Below are 19,673 nucleotides of genomic sequence, written 5' to 3' on the forward strand. Positions count from 1 at the left end.
AAAAATTAAAACACCACAGAAACGCCAGACACTTCCTACTGTGGCCTGCAGAAAAACAAAAAAGTTTCCTTAACAACAAACATTCTCACCTCCTCCATTTTAGCCAGTGTTATTGATTTATTGTCAGCCGGTGGGAGCTGGATGTGCTTACTCAGGCCTCCATCCGCAAGTGGGCGCACTCTGCAAAAAACTCTAATATTGCCCTGCAAAAATGCATAGAAAACAAATATCACTAAGCAGAGTACAATGTGCTTGTTGCAAAAACACAAGGATTTAGTTTTTCCATTGCTAATAAGCACAAAAATAAAAGGGAGAAAAAAAATCCAAAAATTGTTACAATCCTAACAGAGTAACTATGCAGCAGTTAACCAAGCTTACAGATCAGTTCAAATCCCTTTCATGGTGCTGCCACTGGGCTATGCTGGGTGCTTCCCTCAACACGGGAACTTGCCTTGAGCTCCTGGATGGTGTTGTGGAGTTGCCGACGTTCCATCTCTCCGGCATGAAGCTCATCCTTCTGCTGGACCACAGTCGCTTGGAGGGAGCAGATCTGTTCTTCTTTCTCCCTGAGAGATACATGCAGGTGGGCCAGAGTGGACTCCTGCATCGAAACCTTCATCTGGAGAGGACAGAAAAAACAAAAAAACCAACAACATGGACATGCAATAAACATCCATACTGTACTAATTCACAGGTTAAGTATGCCGTTAGCTCCATTAGCCAGGACACCGACTCAGGTCTGCCAAATGGCATATTTATGTCATAATACCACATAGCCACAATACACAGCATTAGCTGAACTGCAGCAGACTTTTACCCTCAAAGTTTGCAGCTCTGTCTCTTGAGCATTTGTGAGAGTCTCCATGACTTTATATTTGGATTGTAAGTTGGAGAGTTCACTGGAGACTTTCTCAAGCTCTTCACGAACCCCAGCGAGGACCTGAAGCTCTCCCCGATACTCGCTAAAAATCAGTGAAGAGAAAGGACATTTAATACACACCAAACAGACAAATTAGCAACAATATAATGACAGTGAAGTGTTTCATTTTCCAAATAAAATGGTTCTTTCACCGGATCTGCTTCTTCTGACTCTCGAGCTCCATCTGCATTTCAGCCACCCTTGCTTGGCTCAGGGCTACCGAGTCTCTCAGAAGTTCATTTTCCTGGTTCGTAGATTTGTACTTGGTCTGGTAGTTGCGGAGCTTGTCCTCCATGTCACTGACCTTGCCCCTAAGGTCCCAGGGATCCCGTCGGGGGGGCCTGGCCCCACCTGTACACAATGGCATCACCAACAGGTGTGACTGTTCCATAAGACCCAGAGTGGTCCTCGGTTTGTTTGTTTTTTTTACAGAAGAGATGTGTCACAGCAGTTAAGGCTTAATTCCATTTAGCTGTGTCAGTTTCAGGATTCTGCTATTGTTCATGCTGACTAACTGTCTCTGTCATGGCAAGTCAAACTATCTGCCGTAAGAAAAAGGCCTATTCAAGACCGTGCACTGAGACAACATCTTATTCTCCAGGCAAAGACAGATGCTAAACTGATCTCACCTGCTTTTGCAGCAGTGGATGCAACAGGTTGTCTCATGTTGCCTCCATTTGCTGCAGCTGAAGATGATTTCAGGACACCTGGTGGAAACATGCAGAAAAACGAATAGATGTCCATTTATACCAGATCTGTTAACTTTGGAAAAAAATAAAATAAAATCTTGTCCTTATAATGAACCCAAAGAATTTCTGCATTTTTGTTACCGGTATACAATTTGTGAACTAATGTCTGTTTAATGGAGAAAGAGCCTAATCTGGGATTTAAAATAAATAGCATGTATATAGAAATAAAATACAAGCTTATGCACTGTCCTCTGTCATCCAGCTGACAGGATATCTTACCTCTGGAGGGGCCTGCAGCCACAGTGGCAGCTCTGGTACCTCTCACTGATTTGGCTGTGTAAGGCAAAATGAAACAGAGATTTTGCCCAAGTCAGACAAAATAATAGGAAAGAGGAAACTCAAAATAAAAGATAGGCTGCCTTAACATGAGCGAGGATAAATGAGAGCATCCTTTGCGTAAGTCTCTTGTGGACCGACATGCCCCCCTTTAGCAGAAATCACTTGGTGACTGGACACTTTACATGAAGGATTAGTTTCTCCCCTGACATTTTCCTTGCATCTCATGTAGTCAGGGGTAAGACAAGAAAAGATGTGAGTCAGGGAAATTTGCTGGTGCGCTGGACGCTGGAACAGGAGGCCGCTTGCTAACCACCACAGTGGCTGCAGCCTGCGGTCTGACTGCTTCTGCATCATTACGCTTTTTCTTCTGTAAAACACAAAAACACCACCAGCATAAAGCACGAGCAGTGATTACATTTTTCTGGGCAATAGCAATTATTTTTCTTGCAATTTTTCTAATTCTTGCACACCAATTACTCATTATTATTGGGAATGTAATGTAATTATTATTTAAGTGTGAAATATTACAGGTAGAATGCCTGACAATAGCACATGTACAGTTCGTGTATAGCAGCAGAATATAAGTAGCAGAAAATGAACAGAGATGAAATTACAGCTGTAGCTCATTCCTGGTACCAACCTGAGCCGGCTCAGTCTCCAAGTCTTGGCCAACATCTGAACTGCTGCGAGCAAAGACCCTCTTGTTTGACATGACTGGCAAGCGAGACATTATCTGTTGAGGTTTAAAAGATAAATCACGGTCAAAAAGTGTCACCACAAGAAAATAATAAATAAAACAGCATCTCACAACATTTATCTGGCACAGGAGCATAGTCAGTCCCAGTCTAGGTTAGGGTTATGTTATATAAATTAAGAAAAGACATACACATGCAAGTGTCCACTTGGGAGACATTAACAGTGTGTTATTGTGCAGCTGATAATGTCAGAGACCATCTTCCGGTAACCTTTTCGCAACTAAACATGTATCGAATAGTGGATAACCTAGACTACATTAACGCCGCAGTAAGCCATGTAAAGCCAAACAAGATAAACAACGTTAACGTTAATTAGCTAGCTAAGTTATCATTTACTGCCGTTAGCTTGAGCATATAAACAGCTAACACTACGTTAAAATCAACCGTATTTGTATCATCGTAAGAGTCGTATCGTTTCTGAACAAAATCAGAATCACTTTAAATAATGAGAATAACGAAATCATTCATTTATGGGACTACTTACTTAATCAACGATTTAAAAAAAACTCTCAGACCCAATCTCCTTATATCGCCAACTGTTAGAATTTGAATTTGAACCGTCTTGGTGGTGGCGCTTTCTTTGAGCCCCCGCGATTGGTTGAACCAGGGGAAATCCCGCCTACGTATTTTTGTTTGCTTGTTGCGTTGAACGGAGAGTCCCGCTTGGGCGGCGCTTAAACATTTCGCATAGTTTGCCTTTGCAATGAGAGCAAAATGATATGTGAGGAGCTAAAGAACCACATTTTTTGCCTTACTATTTTTGTTTAATAATTTTATCAATCATATTTTAATCGATTCTCTTTCATTGTTACATCATTGTCCAGGCTTTGTATTTTTCACTTAGACCTTGCCCAACAGTACAACTGACTTCACACTAACATTTGAATTGAGTTGGATTTTCTCAGGTGCTCAGAGTCAAAGTGCACCACATAGTGTTCAAGTACCCAGAATTAGTCTGTTCAGATTCTCAGTCATCCAGGTCATAGTAAGCTGAAAAAACTTAGAACAAATTAACTGGACTAGATTTCTAGGTTGAAGACGTTTGAAACCAGATGAAGCTTCTTGGATGAGAGGTCAAACGTCTTCGACCTAGAAATCTAGTCCAGTTGATTTTTTCTAAGTTTTTTCAGCTACCCAGAATTTGCAATTTCCAAATCACAGGAGGCTTATTACTTTCATCAGTCATACATTGTTTTTGAAATTTATTCTCAAGGGAAGAAACCATCTGTTCAGATGAGCCAGAGGTGTAATTGTCCACACACTGTATGGTCTGGCATGAGAGGGCAGTTATTAACTATTATTATCAGAAGCATTAATAATAACACTACCAAGAATATTGACAATGTGTTATTTTTCGTAAAAAGACAATGAAATACAAGGAGGATACATGAAGACAGTCAGCCAGTCATCCAGGCTGCTTGAACATTTTAATTGGGTAGAGAGCTGCACAAACATGCCACCAGTGTCCTGGGTCACCTTAGTCACAACCTCGTTTCATGTTAGTCATTAAAGTATAGATGGCTTCCCACCCTGATCATTTGTACAAGTGTGCATGAAGGACCTCTCACAGGCGATCAGTGTTAAAAACTGGTTTTCTGATTGCACAAGTTCACTTTTGCAGTGTCACAACATCCTTGTCTAATAAGCCAAATAACAGGCCAATTTACCCAACTTTTCCAGACTTCCTAGGCCCAGAGCTGATCATTCTTTGCAGACAGTGCTGAGCCTAGTGTTCATGGTGCATCAGCACTAAAGGTGACCTGGGACACAGCCAGTGATTTGGTACTTGTTGATTTGAATTCCTGTAGTTTCCACATATGCTTTACACAGGACATACTTCCCTGTAACAGATGAAAAAGTCTTCTATCTATTTTATGTACAGCATACTGCAATACAATAATGCCTGGATTGATAATAATGTGGATAACATTTGCAATACATTTATAATGAAAGTAATAATATGTATGAAATGTTCCTTAAAAAAGTTTGATAACAGTACCTGTCAGCCGTTTTTATCACACAATAATTATTTCCCCAACAAACACTGCGACAATGACTAGCTGTCTTTACTCATTAGAGGATAGTAAACTGCCTTTTGCTTTGAACAGTAATAAAACAGTGGGACAAAATGCTCTGTTAGGACGCTTCTCTCTGTGCCCTTCACATTCATGCACTCACTTTGCTTTCTCTCTGAGCTTGTTCACACGATCATCTGTTGGTAGAAAAATACATACATATGATATATAAAAAAAAGTACAATGATGACAAACATAGGTGTGAAGTACAAGCTTCATCAAGTGCTTTCTTTATGACCCCTTCCACCCCACCACCCCCTTCTCTCTCATTTCCATTGGGTTCCTCACTTTTAGTGCATTCTCTCTTCAGTTCAACACTTTGGGCTCCGACACAGACATGGCTCTGCGCTCCTCGCTGTCTGAGGGGAGGTGGGTGTAAATAAGGACATCATGAGTTGTAAAATGAACGCTTTGAGCTTCAACCACAGGCTGTAGCCTAATCCCACAGTGCACCATGTTCTTATCCTCCTGCTGCTCCTCTTCCTTTGTGGTGTTTTTCACAGGCTTCAACCTCCAGCCTCTGGCACCTTGGTAGTGTCATTCCAGCCCATTCAAAACAAATTAGTCCTTCCTCCTTATTCATATCAATACAACTGTCCTGTTTCAGTTGCTACTGTGAATCTCTAGTCCCGTCACTGATTCCTTGTCTTCTTTCCCTCCCTTGTTCGGCTTGAACTAAACAGTGGAGAATGTTCGGACTGTGATCTGAATGGGTTCAAACATTACACCATTCTTTAGATCACAAATATGCAAAGAATAGTGTAATTTTTTTTTTAGCATTTTACAGATATTTTACACCTTCATCCTCCAGTGACACCTATTGCAAAAAATGCAATAAAAAAGAGTAGGGACACCAGTGAGCCACATTTGCCAGTATCCTCAGAGCAGCACAGCTGGTTCAGGATCAGTGTATTAAGTGTTTTACACTGACTCATATCTGAGAAAAGGTGAAATTAGACTAAAGATGCTTTTGAGAAAATTGGCTTTGGAGGAATGTGGATCCAAACTGAAAAATAAAATGCCTCTATCCGTGTCCTAGACCAGAACTTCTACTGAGAGATACTTGGCACAAGTAGGCTCAGGAATCGAGAAGCATACTGTAAAATATCTGTTTTCTAACAAGTAATTTAATGTGCATTCAGCATTATAGCTTCTTAGTATGAAGAAACAAATGCCTTTGGGTGAATTAAATTTCTCTTGTATCTTTGAACATGGCCTTTTCAACCCCTTCCAAATTAATGTCAGTCAAAATCACAGGAGAGTGAATCTAAACTGATCCCACTAGTGTTTTAATGCATGTTCAAATTTAGTAAAGTATAAATACGCCATATTATTTGCATCTTGACAGCACAGTGGTAAAATTTCCAAGGGATCAGCCATGTTGTTTGAGGAAGACTAGAACACTGAACACAGTTGAATAACTTGCTCACATGGACATGTTTACATTGCAGACACGATTAGTAATTCATCAAATACAGTGGGAAGACGCCGCCTACGAGTTCATGTGCTCCACCTGTATAGCTGATGTGGAGACAGTGAGGTGGGGGCCCGCGGGCAGGCCCGCCACAGTGACTGGTTTGTACTGGATCTCACGGGCTGCCACTGTCTTGTACTGGTGCAGGTCAAACGGGCACGGGACCACAGCTTCCGTGGGCTGCTGAGGTGGCTGGTAGCTGCCTGGGGGTCCAGGGTTAGGGTTCTGGTTGGTACTGTTAGGGTTGTTCTGGCTTTGGAGCTGCCCCGCTCTGCCTGCACCTCCTCCTCTCCCTCGGCCACGGCCTCGGCCCCTGCCCCCTCCTCCACCTGGTGTAAGGCCCTGGGCCTGCTGAGCAGCTACTGTTGCTGCCACTGTTAGCGGGTCAGGGTTGTGTTTCCTCATGTGTTTCATTAAATATGTCTCCTAAAGTTGAGGAGAGATGGAGAGAGAAAACACAATAGGGGAAAGAAAAAACACAACAAAGTTATCTGCTGGTTCCATACCTATACAGACAAATCACACATTCAGTAAAGCTGGCTCATGTGAGCTGCCTGACTAAGAAAGGTTTTGCAAAATCTATCTTAAAGAAAAATGACTACGTTCCTACTGTAAACATTAGTGATGTGTTACATTCCAATAATGTCTAATATATGTTAAATATGTATTTTTTAAAAAGTCTGCATTAGTGCATAGACCACACAGGATCATCGTCTGTGCTAAAATGGGCTTGTACATTAAAATAAAAATATTAGTGGTAGTGAGTGATGTTTGGTTACAGCTGATCAAAGTCAAACTTGACAAATGATGTGAACGTGAGGTCAGTAGGGGCGAATGCAAGACAAGTCAGTAATAAATCTGTGTAATCAAATACCTTAATTCTAAAAATATTCAAGCTACAACTCTAGCTACTGATTAAATCAAAACCTGTTCAACATAAAGTCCTGGAAGTCACAAAGCTAAACTTATATTTATTGATCCGCTCCCTCTTTATGTCTGTGCATCCTGTGACTATGTCTGAGAACCTACCGAGGTGTAGGATCGGTTACAGAGGCCGCAGGAGAACAGCTTGGCATGTTTGACGGTGTGTGTGGACAGGTGCACCTCCAGGCTCGCAGCATCTGTGTAACCACGGTTACAGTTATGGCACTTGTACGGCTTGTCTTTGTTGTGCTGCCGACGGTGAGACTGTGGAGACAGGAGAGTTGGGAAAACAAGAACATTGGATTTGATCCTGGAACAGCGCACAAGGCAAAACATTAACGATTTCGGCATTTACAAAATCAAAGTCTTACTTGAGCAAGGCACAAGCCTGTGAATGAATGTACCTGTAGGTTGGACAACTGAGTGAAAGCCTTTTCACAGCCAGGGTGGTTACACTTGTACGGTCTGTCACCAGTGTGAATCCTACAAACATCGGTTACACACACCATTACCACAAACACCACTTACCCAAAGCAACATTGTATGTACCGCAGCTAATTCAAACCTGGGGTGCTTGTTCCTCCTTAGATGTCTATCATTCAAAATTAACATATTAAGAGTATTTCAATGGCATTAAGATCTTGGCAGCTTTGCTTGCTGTCTTGTATTTTAGTTTCCTCAACAGTTCTTTTGCTACATGGGTTATACTTACTATTCTGTGATATGAGCTGTTTTATTTATACCTCTACATACATCGTAGGTACACTTAGACCACCATTTCAAAGCTGTGTTCCACAGCTTTGAAATGGTAAATATGGCAGTACAATCTAACATATTAAGCCATCCAAGGCAGGAAATTAGCACAAACCAGATCTGGGCTGTGGCCAACAGGTTGTTGATGTAAAGTCCATTAACAAAACAGCATGCTTCCCAAATCTGAAAGATGCTATAAACACACACAATGCCATAGCTCTCCACACACTAGCTCCCAGACAGGCACACATAAAGACCACTCAAACCCGCCCAGCCCAGTACCGTGTGTGCTGCTGTAGGTGACTGAGCTGCCTGAATGTTTTCTGGCAGTAGGAGCAGGTGTAGGGCTTGGCCCCGGTATGGATGCGGATGTGCTGGGACAGGTAGCTGGAGTTGGCAAACGACTTGGAGCAGTGGGGGCACTTGTGGGGCTTGGCCTCAGTGTGGTTTCTAACACGGGAAGCCAGGATTGGAGGGTTGAGGGGGTGGAGAGAGAGAGAAACAGAGAGAGAAACAGCGAGAGATTTTTAAGCTACAGCATGACCAAAATTCACGAAGAATCGAAGACCAAATCATGCGCTAAAGTTAACAGGATCTAGGATCAATCGCGTTGATCCTAGATCATTAAGTTTGACAGTGTGCTCTTTGTGCTGTGTCTGAGTTGTGAAAACACAGAACAAAAACATACAGCAAGCACAGTCACGCTTTTCTCTTTCTCTCTCTCTCTCTCGCAGTCTCTCTCTCCATTTGGTGTGCCCTGCCTTGAGTGGAGTGTGAGTGCGTCTGTGCATGTCTGGCTCTGCTGCAGTCAAACTTAAATGTACATTCAAGCCGAGTGACAAGCCACTGGAGTGCAGCTTCCTGTTTAGAATTAATGGTGTGAAATCCCCAAAGAAAACCCAGTGCAATGGCAATAACTGAAATGGAAACATGAAGAATGACAAGGTCAAACATAAAATGAAAACATTTATCAGAGTTGTGACAACATGTACTGACACTGAAGTAAAAGCCTTCTCAGTGTGTGATTAGTGGCTCTGTCCCTTTTGGAGACAGGATCATGAAGGTGTGCAAAACATGCAGGATAACTCAGTGCAGTAAAGACAAGTGCAGATGACAAGGAGGATGTATTGATTTACAGTTAGTATACCAGGTGTACACACTTCCATCCATCCATCCATCCATCCATTATCTATACCACTTATTCCTGAATAGGGTCACGGGGGGCTGAAGCCAATCCTAGCTGACATTGGGCAATAGATGGGGTCCACCCTGGACAGGCCGCCAGGCTACTGTACACACAGTTGTGGGGTTTAAATACAACACTGAGTTTCACAATAGCTTCATTATCTAATGATCAAATTTTAACCATTGTCGCAACCTGTTTCAATTTTTACAGCTTTTTTTTTGCTTGACATGAACTTCAACTGAAAAGGAGGATGTGTTGAATAATAAATAGCTCCAATGACAGTGAACAGTCTCCAGCAGGTGCTTCAACCCAGAGTGAATGTTCAAACAATCTGTGTGACCAAACTTCATGACCCAAGGAAAACGAAGGCCAACTAAGGTAAGACAATGTGCATACAGGACCAAGCCAAGCTTGTGGTGGCATCAACAGTAGGATGAGAAAGTTAACACCAACCATCTGCTACAGTACATGAAGGTATATATCATGTGGTAAGTGGTACTATACCAAACACTGTGGCTTATACTCACCCAGCCTCTTGTTTAAGATTTTGGCTCATAACTGATCAAAGCAATCGTTAATTTAATGTTGAAACTGGCTTTCTGTTCTGATAATTAATCAGTTACCAGAAAAGAGCTAATGTGCATTTATACATACTTCAAAATAACAACCATGAAGTGCGGTACAAGTGTTTCACCTTCAAAGATGAAGCTTAGACTGTGCAAAAAGAGCACAGGCCCACACACATGCACAAGCAAGCACACATAGGACCTGACAAACCAGTGAGCCCAGTACCGTGTGTGCTGCTGTAGGTGGCTGAGCTGTCTGAATGTTTTCTGGCAATAGGTGCAGGTATAGGGCTTGGCCCCGCTGTGGATGCGGATGTGCTGGGACAGGTAGCTGGAGTTGGCAAATGACTTGGAACAGTGGGGGCACTTGTGGGGCTTGGCCTCGGTGTGGGACTTAGCGTGGATCTGCATGTCTGACTTGCTGAAGAATGTCACTGCACACATCCGACACCTTGGTGAGTGAGAGAGAGAAGAAAACCATTATGGCACACAAAGTGGTCAAGGAGATTTAGTGTGGGGTTACATGTGGACTTACAAAGAGATTCTTCCTCATATAGAGTCTGTAGTGGCAGATGACCTGTTCTAAATATCTAACATACATTTGTGATGCCTCAAACAATAATGCGTTTCTCTGATCTAAACATCTCTCCCTTACCTGTAGGATTTGGGGCCATCTTTGTTTGTATGATCATCCTCATCATTCGACAGGTCATATGGGTCAGCAGTGTGATGCTGTAGCACAATAACAACATATTGGTTATGACGAAAGGCACAAGAAATGACAATTCATGCTGTGTAAAAAAAATCAGTTACTGCTATAATCTCAGTCCATCAAACAAACAGCAAAAGAAAAAAAACACGAGACCCTCACCTGTCCACCAGCAGCGAGGTGTGCCAATATTAATGCATCACTTCCTGGAGGGAGGACCCCGCCCACTCCAGATAATCTGTTCATCACCTGTTTGCTCTTCCTGCCTCGCTTTGATGGTGTTGGCATGACAACTGCAGGAGGGACTGAAATGTCATCCTTCTTGTCTGGAAACGAGAAAATAGACTGAAGAGGCAGCATTTATTAACGATAATAAGACTGACTGTACACATCACCTTGGATCTTACCTCAGGACAAAAAATGCTTATGAAGAATACAGAGAAATTATTATAGCAAACTAATAACAAATTCTCTTCTGTCACTTTGTGCCATGGCACCCAGGAGTTAAGTGCTCAGTCCCACCTGCTCCAAACCCTGACAATACTGTTAATCAGGTCACAGCAGTTTGCATTTACATGTTAAAATGACTGCAGTGATGAAGCAGTGTGCCTGTTTTACCTGTACTCGAGGGGTGCACTGCAGACACTATCATGGTGGTGGCAGTGGGGGGTCCAGCTACAAATGACTGTGTGGAGGCAGTGGGGACCAGTGTGCCTTGAGGGGTGGTGATCACTAACCCTGCTAAGAGGAAAAGGAAAGCTGTCATCTGGCTGTGCAGTTGGTCAAAACAAACATTCCACATGAATTCTCTTCGCATGTCAAAAGTGCAGTGATGGAAAACATTTTTTTCCAACAATGACACAGTTTAAAGCCACAGAAATAATTTTAGGGTCAAATCCATAACACAAATACAACAGTTTTGTTATGATGCGCATACAAAGAAGATGATCAAAATCTAAATTACCACCAGTTGCAGTTACGTAGTTATAGTGTTCCTGACTCTCATGCATTCCTCTTAAGGTGATACCAACAAACAAATAAATGGCAAACGGGGGGTCCTTGACTGACGAAGTAATAATGACAAAGCATCCATTCACCTGCAGTCATGATGCCCGTTGAAGGAACAGGCACAACGGTGACGTTCTGGGAGGTGTGCGACTGGTGCAGGTGTCCCCCAACCGCACTTAAGGGCGTGTTGCCACTTCCGCCGCCACTGCCTCCTCCTCCTGCAGTACTCCCACCTCCTTCCTGTTTGGGGACCACCCGTACCCCAGCCCCTGCGTCCACTGAGCCAGGGATAGCAAGCACAGCCGTGGGGTAGTGGGGAGTGGAGGTGGAGGATGCAGAGGAATGAGGGAAGGAGGGAGCACTGGCCTTTTCTGGACCTAGCTGCTCTTTTGCCTTGTTCAGGAACATGGCGTTCTCGATCTAGACAGGGATGAGTAGAGGGATGGGTCATGTTAAGAGGAAGGAAGAGGAAAGGTGTGTGGGATGGGTGAGGGTGAAATGTTGGGAGAGATTTCATGAGGACAGCGGGGTAAAGAAGGATGAAATGCATGAGGAAAAAGCCAGTAGGGGATGAAAGAGTCATGAACAGGTGATGAAGATCCATGTGGGGAGGACATAGACGAGCAGAAGGTGGCAATGGGAGAGAAGAGAGAATGAAGGCATAGTGAGATGCAAAAAGTATATAAGAAACAAAGAGGGGTTGAAGGGGTGAGAGAAGAGAGGGACAGGGGTGATCATGTCATTGAGTCAAACACTGCCTTGTCAAGAGCTCATATTCACACGTCTATGTGAGGTTAAGCCAACTTCACCAAGTAAGTGAGCATTATTAGGTCAAATCATTGTCTGTGATGTTTAAAGCATTTCCATCTTTTGCCATAGCACAAACCACTATACCATGTGTATTTCAAGACAATTCCAACAATAAGGTTGTCTCTACCTGTCCTTGTACAGTGGGGATGGGAGACCAAAAGTATGATGAGTTGAAATGGGAATCGTCCATTATTTCTGTAATTAAAAAGCAACACACTTAGAAAACACCTGTCCTCCTCCTCCTCCTCCTCCTCCCCACTATGGTCTTAATGCATGGCTGTGTTTCAATCATCTTAGTTTGATTCCTTTCCATGAATCCTCTTCTCCATTGGTCAACATACTGAACATGCCACTTTTAAGGATCAATGTGGATGTACAGTGTACAATGGCTGTTACAAATCTGATGGGTTGCTTTTGTGTTTATCCCATTAGAGCTGTTTTGCAATAACATTTGATCAGATTTACAGAGAAGAGGATGTGAAAGGAATCAGGCAAAGATGTTCAATCCCAGGGATGAGACTGGACATCAATAATACCAGGGAAGGATATCAAAACAAGCGATAGGACAGAAAACACAGTCCATGCACCTCCTCACTAGTCTCTTACACAGTATGTGTTGCTATTAACAAACTACACAAAGTGGTTGGTTTATCAGCAATGTCAGTGGGCCAGGTTTTGGAAAACAATCCAATGTTGTGAGTCACCATAAGTAACACATTGGTGTCTTCTCCCAAACTAGATGCTAGTCCACTCTGTGGTGATAACATGCTTTCTAAGAGTGCACAGGGTTTGTTGAACCCAACACTCACTGTTTAAAAGACTATTGTGTGTCTTTCCATCAACAAACCCCTGACCTTCTGTTTCCTGACCATCTCCCACTGACACACAAATAACATGTTTTTTTGTCACACAAAGAGGGAAGTTTCAGCTTCACTGTTTTGTGTTGGCATGCATTTACATTTTAATTCCCACATACTTTGCTGCTGTTATAGATCAATTATAAAACGAGTTTTAAGGTGGTTGCATGTGAAGGTTGGTAATGTCATGCATAGTTATATTGCTCATGTGACAAAGGCATGCATGTAATTACATGTTAGTAAAGCTCTGAGCATTAACTCAACTGTGTTATGCTTGTTGGGGGAGTACTGACCCATGAAAAGTAAACTGCAGCGACAATAAACTGTATCTATATTTCATGAAGAACAGTGGCAATGCATAACTCAGGACATGTTTTACATTATTTTTCATGAGCCTCCTCTCCTCTCTGCAGCTGCACGACCTTTATATAATGATGGAGCAAGCTTTTCAGAAAAATTCATCACATAGATTGTAGCTATCTGGCGAAATAAAAAGGGGGTGATATTAGTGCAATACTAAGTCAGTGTTCCAGTGCTATGAGAGCCATTTTTGACGAGGGGCACAAGCTGGCTCCAAAACTGTGGCACTGCTAGCGGCGGGCTAACGTTAGCAGTGATAGATGAAATATTTTAAATATATCAGAAATGGTTTAACTTAATGCTCCCCTTGCACAGCCCTCAGCCTAGATGTTACACTGCACCAAACCAGCTGCCAAGAGCTTAATGAGGCATCTGGGTTAAAAACAAACATGGCTAGTGTTAGCTGGTAAACGCAACAAGACAAGGGGAGCTAGCGAACTTGCCTCCATTAATTTTCTCCTTTTGTTCGCTGGCTTGCTCTAGCTACAGGGCCTGTATATTCATATGCTTAACTAGCTTGCCGCTTAGTAAACATAAACATCCTCGCTCCCTACGCCTCCATTCCTCACTCCCTGCTCATCTCGCTCAGAGAAAATAAAAAAACAGAAAAAAGTCTCGCATAAAAAAAGAAAAAAAAAACGTTGACGCTGTTGCCTCTGTAGGAGACGCAGCTTCAAGCAGACTTCCGGCGGTTGGGACGACGGCGCTCTCAGACACACTGAAAATAATAGTTAATTAACAACCGAGTAATAACTCCTGTGTTAATTACCGGTGAGATCGATCCCCTGTCAACCCCCCCGGAGCTTCCTCGGGTCGGGACAGTTGGGAAACTTTGTCCAAATCCGCCCCTCAAACCCCTCAGATATGCCTTTTTTTCTTCGTTTTTTCCTTTTTTTCCCTCCAGCTTTTCGCAGCAGCGACAAATTAAACAGAGGTAACGAAAGAGGTTTCCGGTCACGTCTTTCAAATTAAAATCCACATTGATTAATAGCTATTGCGTGGTCAGGTAACACTTCATATTATACGTCTGTAAATCCCAGTTTATCTCCTAATAATGTCCAAATATGTTTCTCGTAAAGAACCATATACGTCTGTACTAACCATAGGTAACATTAGACAGTGATCAGTTTTACTATTTCCAAACGCTAAACTAAACTTAAGACTTTTATTCGGAAATCAGGTGAGCTACACATGGAAAGTGTGAAATTAGTCTACAAAGAACTAAACAATCAGAATAAATGAAGTATAACCTATCAAAGAACACATAAAATAACTCGAATTGATATTTTATATATTTCATAAAAATTCCCCTGGACAGAAATTGTAGATTCAACACAACTCTGAAATAGGCGAACTAAAAACTATTATGCATCACCTCACCAAATCAGTTTTCATATTCCGTTTATTCTGTATTTATTCTACTTTTATTCTATTTTAGTTTCTTAAATGGTATGGGCATTCAACATTAGGTGAGAGAGAAACAGTATTTCGATTTTTCTGTATGTCCTGCACATATTGTGAATTGACAATAAAAATCTTTGACCTTGATCTTAAAAGAAAGACTATGGTACTTCTCTCTCTTTCTTTCTTTTTGGTTAATATTTTAATTATGAAGACAAAATCCTCTATTTCCTGTACTCGTTTGGCTATGTGTAGCTGACTTGACAAAGCTACCAATGTCCCTACAGTGACTTCCGGTGTATTAATTATCCCGCCGTTGTCTGAAGATGTGTACATCGCTATGATTATCAATTAGTCATCATTATTTCTATGGGAAATTTATGCTTTAATTGGATTCTACAGCTATATTCTTTAGTACAACACAGTTCTCAGGCAGCCTATTTCTGCTGCAGTGTATACATTATCCACTTTATTAATATTATTTTACAGCTGTATTTAGCTGTCGTCATCAACTAAATTATGGCATGTGTCACAAAGAAAAGCTAAAGGTGAGGAAGCAGAGCTGTGGTAATAGATGCTGGTTGGAATCCCTGGACAAAAATATATGGAGATGAAAAGAAAGTATCAACTCACAAATAAACATATCCAGGTGTTAGAATGGCCAAGTCAAAGTCCAGACCTGAATCCAATCGAGAATCTGTGGAAAGAACTGACAACTGCTGTTCACAAACGCTCTCCATCCAATCTCACTGAGCTCGAGCTGTTTTGCAAGGAGGCATGGGCAAAAATTTCAGTCTCTCGATGTGCAAAACTGATAGAGACATACCCCAAGCGACTTACAGCTGTAATCGGAGCAAAAGGTGGCGCTACAAAGTATTAACTTAAGGGGGCTGAATAATTTTGCACGCCCAGTTTTTCAGTTTTTTATTTGTTAAAAAAGTTTGAAATATCCAATAAATTTCGTTCCACTTCATGATTGTGTCCCACTTGTTGTTGATTCTTCACAAAAAATTACAGTTTTATATCTTTATGTTTGAAGCCTGAAATGTGGCAAAAGGTCGCAAAGTTCAAGGGGGCCGAATACTTTCGCAAGGCACTGTACATCAGCACTAAACAGCTGCTCCCAGGTGTGTTAATGTGAACAGGACACCTGAACTGTAAATCAGCATTGTTTATTAGGACCCCTCTTTGTATCTGAACTATGTTCTTCATGGGGTCCTCATAAAACATTATGCAGCTACAATTCAAAAGCAACACAACGTATTCACAGATGAGAATAAAAACTGGAGCAAAAATACAACACAAACACATGCACAAAGCAGATGTGTAACCAGAAAATATGAAAGCAAACTGTAGAATATATAATTATTCTGCTTTCAGAAACAGTGAATGATAAGTTTTGTCTGCTATTGCAATTTAATGTCAAGTATAATGTGTACAGAACTGCAGAATAACATCTTTACAACAAATCTCCTGAAGTACACAGGCAGTAATTAAAATGCAATAAAGTGGTACCTTGCATTTCTGCAGAACGTCATCAGCAAACTACAGCAGGAAGTGAAATAACACTAAAACTTAAATACATGTATAATGAAATACAGGCTGCCGTTAGTAAGAGTTAGTACAGTTGGTAATGGTGAGTTGTGAAGCCAACAGCGCTACAATGATACTGTATGAAATATAAATACACATGTAGTGCCACTTCAGAGCATCATTACAGAACCACATAACTTACATTTCCTCTACAGCTAACAACAGATCATGTCTTCCTACTTTGGTAAATCCACAGTGCAGCAGAACAACTAATGTCCTGACCAAACACATAAATGACAGTTTAACTGATCGATATCAGTGCACGCAGTAACAGTAGTGTTCATCAAATAAATAAAAAGTCACCATCAGAAAGTAATTTCAATACGTGACTGTACCTAATCAGTAGTGCAGAGATGTTTCAGACAAACTGAGCATCATGGGAGGAAAAGAGAAAGGACCATTCTTGTTAAAATACCTGCCACCATCCACCTCAGTCAAACAAAACCAGTCATACAATTCATTTTCTAAACACAAGAAACGGTTATTAGTGAGGTAGAGGGTGACTGGGTGATAGGGTTATGGTATAAGGCCATTTGGGACACCTTTTAGAAGCACCACCTCAGAGCGAGCTCCTACATCCTTCATTAAACCAGGGTGACCAACGTGATGACTCTAAGATGAGAAATGCCTGACATACAAAGAGGTTTTCACTTCCTTACAAAAGATTGTTTGACATTAAAAAGAAATAAGTTAACAAATAAGTAAAGTACACAATACAGCAAGAAGAAAATATTTGTCTCATTCCTGACCAGTCCTGTCTTAAACATCCCTTTCCCTGAAGTACAAGCTAACATCATCTGGCAGTTAGTAATGTGATTGTTGAGCACCTCGCCCACATCGCTTCACACCACACTTTCATTACAACGATGATACACAGCTCAGCATTTCTATACATTTATCATATACAGCAATTCTACAGTAGTTTTCCTGCCGCTACAATAGGTTATACTTTACATCACATTTAGCTTTAATGCCACAAGCCACACCTTAATGAGAGCTGCTACATAAGTGGCCATAACAACAAAAAAGTACCACTCCAGTGAAGGTATACATCCAGTGAAGAGTATGACTGGGATTACTGGACTGAAGGGTGCCAGAGCCTCACAGGAACCTGAACTAGAAGATCCAGGTTCAGGCTCCTGTTTGGGCATAAATGTGTGAGTTTTGCAGCTGGTCTCGACCTGCGACCCCACTGTTGAGGGCGGAGGTCAGAGACTTGGAAACTCAGTGCCAAGGTGAAGCTGTTGTGGTTACACCTGGTGGACCCGCAACTTACTGTTGATTTGTCCTTTAATCTGTCACCCATCTGTAGATAGTGTATGTGTGCCTTAAGCAAAGGGTCCTAAAAATTCTCTTCATAAAATCTTAAAAATATTGACAGTGATTCAGACTAGAAAACATAAACAGACACAGAGGATGGAGAACAACCATCGATGACCACTTCAAAGACTAAATGATTTCCCTAAAGAAGCACAATGGGAAATGACTGACGACTGCCTGTGGTTTCAGTCTAGTGTTACACAATGTCATGCTAGTAGCAGTAGTAAATGAAGGCTCTGAATGTATGTTTATATTAAACTTTCATATTAAGATGCACTTAAGGTTTAGCAGAAAGTGCACACAGGCAGTTATGGAGGACATTTAAGTTAACACAGACAGAGGAGAGAGAATTAGACTTCCTTATTAATGTGATGCAAACACTTAAAATGTGACACACTGTAAAAGAGAACAAGGTAGGAAAGGGCAGAGTGTAAAGACCAAGTCTGGTGAAATTTTAAAAGTGCAGGGAAACACAGAGGCTACAGTTCCAGCTGCATGTTAAAATCTGGTCACATCAATGTGAATCAAGGAATCATGGAAAGTACTGTAATATGCATGCTTTATGTTTGTACTGTGGCACCAGGACACATACAGTATGGACAATAACATCTGTAACTGTAGCCATTTACTTTAGACAGGGCTGGGCATCAGTGACAAATACAGTATAAACTGAAAGTGTTTTAAAAACACACAAACCTCACAGCCAGATGTGATATGAGACAGACATGGGGGAGGAGGAAGAGGATATGTTAGTAGACTCATGCAAGGAGTCCAGGCAGCAGATGAGACAGAGGGACAGTGGATCTGCCTGGTCACCGGATTGGTTGATTCACTTCAGCCTGTACGAGAGGTCACCTGCAGAACGGAGGGAAAGTTCACTTTCAGTGAATCATTTCTTAAATTATGGCTGAAATAAAAAAAAAAAATCCCTGGAAGTAACAAACCCACAGAGAACAACCACAGAACTCTGCAGCTCAGTAGCTCACCATTTTGGTTTTATGGTACATTTACAGCATGGTTCAGCAACAGAAGGCAGCTTCTCTCGTCTCTTCTCACTGACCAAGTGTGCAATGAAGAAACATTTCTCAGAAGTTGGTGGACGGACCAAACAATGCTCAGAGGAGAGTAGATACTGGACCTGCATCGTCATGTGGCTAGAAACATGACTCCAATAGGATATTGTAGGCAACTGTTTGCTTACATACCATCCACTATAAACTCTATGTCAGGTCTGTGCATCTTTCAGCTTGTTTTGGAGTTTTACTGCTATCTGAGGGGCACAATATCTGATTATGGATGTTTGATTTTCATTCTAGTGTCCTTCATGACGTGTGTTAGCAGAGCAGAGACCAGTGGGAAACCCCGCAATTTACTACAAGAACAACAAATTTAAGTTTAAATGACAGTGTAAACCCATGGTTCTCAAAGTGTGGGGCGCGCCCCACTAGTGGGGAATAAAGACATGACAGGTGGGGTGCAATGAACGGAGAAAATTAGAAATGGGTCATTAATATAAGTAAATTAAAATAACATCAGTTCGGGGCCCGGGAGGAAAAAGTGGAACCATAGTGGTCAGCCCTTAATGACAAGGCTCCATTGTATCTTAAAGACCTCATAGAGCCTTATCATCCTAACAGAGCACTTTGCTCTCAGAGTGCAGGTTTACTTGTGGTTCCTAGAGTCCACAGAAGTAGAATGGGAGGCAGAGCCTTTAGCTATCAAGCTCCTCTCCTATGGAACCAACTCCCAGTCTCAGTTCGGGAGGCGGACACCCTCTCTACCTTTAAGATTAGACTTAAGACGTTCCTTTTTGATAAAGCTTATAGTTAGGGCTGGATCAGGTGACCCTGAGCCTTCCCTTAGTTATGCTGCTATAGGCCTAGGCTGCTGGGGGGCCCCATGATGCTCTGAGTTTCTTTCCCCTCCCCTCCCCTC

The 19,673-nt window shown here is 41.9% G+C and overlaps 3 protein-coding genes and 1 long non-coding RNA gene across 9 annotated transcripts in view; all 4 read right to left on the bottom strand.

Annotated features, from left to right (window-relative positions):
- The window catches only part of kifc1 (kinesin family member C1), a 5,629-nt gene extending 3,669 nt beyond the window's left edge, over positions 1-1,960 (bottom strand). Inside the window, exons 1-6 of the mRNA XM_020618528.1 lie at positions 1,888-1,960; positions 1,549-1,626; positions 1,072-1,270; positions 818-962; positions 452-619; positions 90-203 (exon numbers count right to left, since the gene is read on the bottom strand). Of these exons, the coding sequence (XP_020474184.1) occupies positions 90-203; positions 452-619; positions 818-962; positions 1,072-1,270; positions 1,549-1,585 (663 nt within the window). The 5' untranslated portion in view covers positions 1,586-1,626; positions 1,888-1,960. The remainder of the gene's footprint in view (positions 1-89; positions 204-451; positions 620-817; positions 963-1,071; positions 1,271-1,548; positions 1,627-1,887) is intronic.
- A 263-nt stretch (positions 1,961-2,223) lies between these two features.
- Positions 2,224-3,285, bottom strand: LOC109970752 (uncharacterized). The gene is made up of 3 exons (XR_002276451.1): positions 3,187-3,285; positions 2,588-2,680; positions 2,224-2,314 (listed from the first exon to the last, which is right to left on the bottom strand). It is a non-coding gene; the product is annotated as an uncharacterized LOC109970752 (long non-coding RNA).
- An 827-nt stretch (positions 3,286-4,112) lies between these two features.
- Positions 4,113-14,454, bottom strand: znf384a (zinc finger protein 384 a). Of its 6 annotated transcripts, none has more exons than XM_020618482.1 (11): positions 14,194-14,453; positions 12,335-12,402; positions 11,487-11,817; positions 11,008-11,130; positions 10,552-10,715; positions 10,336-10,412; positions 9,907-10,131; positions 8,211-8,378; positions 7,580-7,658; positions 7,281-7,439; positions 4,113-6,677 (listed from the first exon to the last, which is right to left on the bottom strand). In XM_020618482.1, the coding sequence occupies exons 2-11, from the start codon at positions 12,395-12,397 to the stop codon at positions 6,270-6,272; spliced, it is 1,797 nt and encodes a 598-aa protein (XP_020474138.1). In that variant the 5' UTR covers positions 12,398-12,402; positions 14,194-14,453; the 3' UTR covers positions 4,113-6,269. The 6 variants fall into 6 exon arrangements, with proteins under 6 accessions (XP_020474138.1, XP_020474139.1, XP_020474137.1 ...); XM_020618483.1 differs by lacking the exon at positions 14,194-14,453 and adding an exon at positions 13,868-14,184; XM_020618481.1 differs by lacking the exon at positions 14,194-14,453 and adding an exon at positions 13,358-13,845 and having other exon boundaries at positions 11,008-11,127.
- Positions 14,455-17,812: 3,358 nt separating this feature from the next.
- flot1a (flotillin 1a) overlaps positions 17,813-19,673 on the bottom strand; it is a 7,494-nt gene continuing 5,633 nt past the window's right edge. The window contains exon 13 of the mRNA XM_020618486.1: positions 17,813-18,593. Coding sequence (XP_020474142.1) covers positions 18,573-18,593 — 21 coding nt within the window. The 3' untranslated portion in view covers positions 17,813-18,572. The remainder of the gene's footprint in view (positions 18,594-19,673) is intronic.

This window comes from Monopterus albus, unplaced genomic scaffold, assembly GCF_001952655.1.
Source record: "Monopterus albus unplaced genomic scaffold, M_albus_1.0 scaffold206.1, whole genome shotgun sequence".
Taxonomy (NCBI): domain Eukaryota; kingdom Metazoa; phylum Chordata; class Actinopteri; order Synbranchiformes; family Synbranchidae; genus Monopterus; species Monopterus albus.

Bases quoted from the DNA above. Each gene is read 5' to 3' on its own strand.
- znf384a (XM_020618480.1), bottom strand. The intron at 10,716-11,007 runs GTAAAACAGGCA...TCTCGTTTCCAG, and splicing joins AGTGCACCCCTCGAGTACAG to ACAAGAAGGATGACATTTCA. The intron at 6,678-7,280 runs GTAGGTTCTCAG...CCTCAACTTTAG, and splicing joins GTAACCGATCCTACACCTCG to GAGACATATTTAATGAAACA.